At 42.7% G+C, this 2,907-nt stretch overlaps 1 protein-coding gene across 1 annotated transcript in view; it reads left to right on the forward strand.

Moving 5' to 3' along the window:
- The first annotated feature begins 1,549 nt into the window (after positions 1 to 1,549).
- Positions 1,550 to 2,907, forward strand: part of pdzrn4 (PDZ domain containing ring finger 4) — a 42,913-nt gene continuing 41,555 nt past the window's right edge. The window contains exon 1 of the mRNA XM_005725217.1: positions 1,550 to 1,783. Within this exon, the coding sequence (XP_005725274.1) occupies positions 1,715 to 1,783 (69 nt within the window). The 5' untranslated portion in view covers positions 1,550 to 1,714. The remainder of the gene's footprint in view (positions 1,784 to 2,907) is intronic.

The raw sequence follows: 2,907 nt of genomic DNA on the forward strand, positions 1-2,907 counted from the left end.
AGAGAGAGAGAGAGAGAGAGAGAGAGAGAGAGAGAGAGAGAGAGAGAGAGAGAGAGATAGATAGATATGAGCATTATCAACAGTTTACAATTTGCTGAATGGGTTGAGCAATAACCATTTATCATTATGCTACTAGAAGGATATTTAGGGCATGCTACTGTAAAAAAAAATTGCTAGTAGAGGCTTGTAATGCCATTGCTGGACTCTCAGTTTATCTTAGCAGCATCTCTGAGTTTTCCATCCTCCGTTTTTCTTCCTCTTTCCTCTCATCCATTCTCTCTCCTTTTTGTTTCCTCACCCCTGTAGAGATGGATCAGTTGGGCTGGAAGCTAATTTGAAGCCAATCAATACTAGTCTGTGTTTCTTCCTGTGTATCAACCCAGTCCAGTGCCCTTGTCTAACTGCCGGCAGAGAGAGAGGGAGAGAGGAGGGGAGCATCTGTTTTGTGACTAACGCCCTCTGACTGTAAATCTATGGCAGCCGCTAAACACCACTCCTCCAACCATTGTGCTAAGTGCAAAAGACTATCTGATTGAATCCAAATTAGATTGATTTCAATGCCAAATCCAGTTGTTAAATGTGTGGACTGACAAAAAGCCCTCTTAGGAACTTGATTAACTGCCTTCATGGCATTTTAACTGATGTCTGAGGGTTTTTTTAATTATAGATTGAATGTTTGGTTGAGTATTTACACACAGAAAACTAACAAATGTACTTTACGGCATACAAACACAGATGTTAGTGCAGTCTGCACACTAGCGCTGTGCAATACTGCAAATTTTGATATTGGTCCGATACCAAATAAATGCAGGGCCAATATTACTGATACCAATACTGATACTGATACTTTTTAACATGTAAATAAGAGGGAGGGGAGTTGTAAATGTATATGTCTCTAAAGCAGTTTGGGTCACCTTCTGTTATTTAAAGTAATTTAACCCAATTTACTGGAGTACATATCTAACTTAGAGCATAGATAATCGATCCAATCATGCAAGTATCAATACTATGGATATTGGGATCTGTCTGCCCACCTTTACTACACACACACACACGCACGCATCCATGCAGCCTGTCCTTTCCTGTGCTTACACGCAACAGCACTGATGTTCAGAATCTGACTCTTCCCAAGATAAGAGCAGTCCCCTCCTCTCTTTTTCTCCCAGCCCCCTTCTCCTTAAACAGCCAATGAGGATGCCATCTATTCATGAGGTGGAGTAGGAGCAGCCATGTGTAGGCAGCCTGCCACAGGAGGAGGTGTGACTCCATGAGCCAAAAGTGTGTGTATGCACAAGAGTGTGCTCACACTGAGAGAGGAGGTGGTGGAGTATAGAGAGTGGAGGGAGAGAGTGTATGTAGGCATGCAAGTGAGACTCCAGGGAAGGAGTGACAGGCAAAGAGGGGAAGAAAGCCAGGTGCGTTTCACTCATCTAATTACTGATTCACACAACACAAAAACACTTACAAGCACACACTCACTTCACAAACTGAAGGTAGTACTTCCAGAGCCTGCGTTGAAACAGTGAATTGAAACACGTGTGTGGTGCGCTCAGAGCGACAGAGGGGATCTCTGAGGATACACGGATGAGAAAGAGGTGTGGGGGAGCCAAGGAAGAGGAGCCCGAGTGTGTATCGCCCAAGGGGGAGTTCATACACACCGCAGACAGCACACACACTCCAGCGGGCACTCGGCACTGTTTCCCTGACAACTAGAATGGGCTGCAATTTGTGCACCTTGCAGAAACGGGAGGAACACTACAAACTGCTCTACGAGATCGCACAGGTAAGTGAGACTTGAAGGAGAGTGCGCTGGCGGCAGCGGAATAATCATTGCCATAAAGTTAATGACAAGCAAAGGTGACATTGTTAATGACGGTGTTTTAAAGAGATCGGGGTCAGGGTGAAACAAAAAAAACCTCAACAACGAGGATAAACTCAGAAAATTGAGACCAAATCTAAGAAGGGGGGTATAGGAAAGAAGCCGTGTTGAGTGGGAAACCCGGAGGAGAAGAAAAAAGACAGGGTGCATGAGAGAGATGCACAAAAATGAGTTTCTTTCAAGCAAACAGGCAAAGAGCCAGTGGGTATATGTGTGTGTGTCTGTGTCTGTGTGTGTATTTCTTTACTCCATCAAAGTGAGTGAAGCTAGTTATTTCTCCTCAGTAGCAGGAGATGTGAGAACAAGTTCAGCTCTTCTTCCCGAGCTGGCTCCGGGGGAATTCATCACATCTCCTCTGACTGTGACTGTCTAGAAGCAATACAGTTCAAAGCACAGCCAGCAAATGTGTTCTGCTGTTTTCCTTTGTGTTGTTTGTCAGAAATGGACTTCTGTGACCTAACATATGATGGGATTTTTTCCTGTCTGCTGTCATGTTAAAAAAAAAAAGGAATTGTTCCAATTTAATACTCAAGTGAAAGTCCTAAAATATAGAGTGAGAAATAAAACCCATGATTAAGAAATTTTAGATACTAATGATGACGGAAACCCTGCATTACTGTAAAATGTGGTGAATGAGTAACTTGTTATATTGTACAGTGCTTGGCTGGTGGGGTGAATCTGCTGAGGAAAAACATATAGCCAAAAATAAATATTTTCTTTGACTCATTTCAGCAGGTTTCAGGTGTTTAAGACAACTTTAAACAGCAAGTGAAGGTTGGATAACCTTGTAATTTTCAGTTGCACACTTTACATCACTGGGAGGAAACACATGTTCTGGATCATCTCTTTTGTCAGGAACAGTGCTGGCAAACATCGGGCCAAAATTCATTCATCATTTAGTATCTTATACTGTTACAGACAGCAGCGAAACTAGATACAGCATGATGAGACTGAGCAGTGTTGTTGCACGCCAGTTCTTTTTGCTATGTAAAATATACTGTAATCATATACTATCATCCAAAGTGTCA

Source organism: Pundamilia nyererei, unplaced genomic scaffold (genome assembly GCF_000239375.1).
Source record: "Pundamilia nyererei isolate P.nyererei 1_Seehausen unplaced genomic scaffold, PunNye1.0 scaffold00014, whole genome shotgun sequence".
NCBI lineage: Eukaryota > Metazoa > Chordata > Actinopteri > Cichliformes > Cichlidae > Pundamilia > Pundamilia nyererei.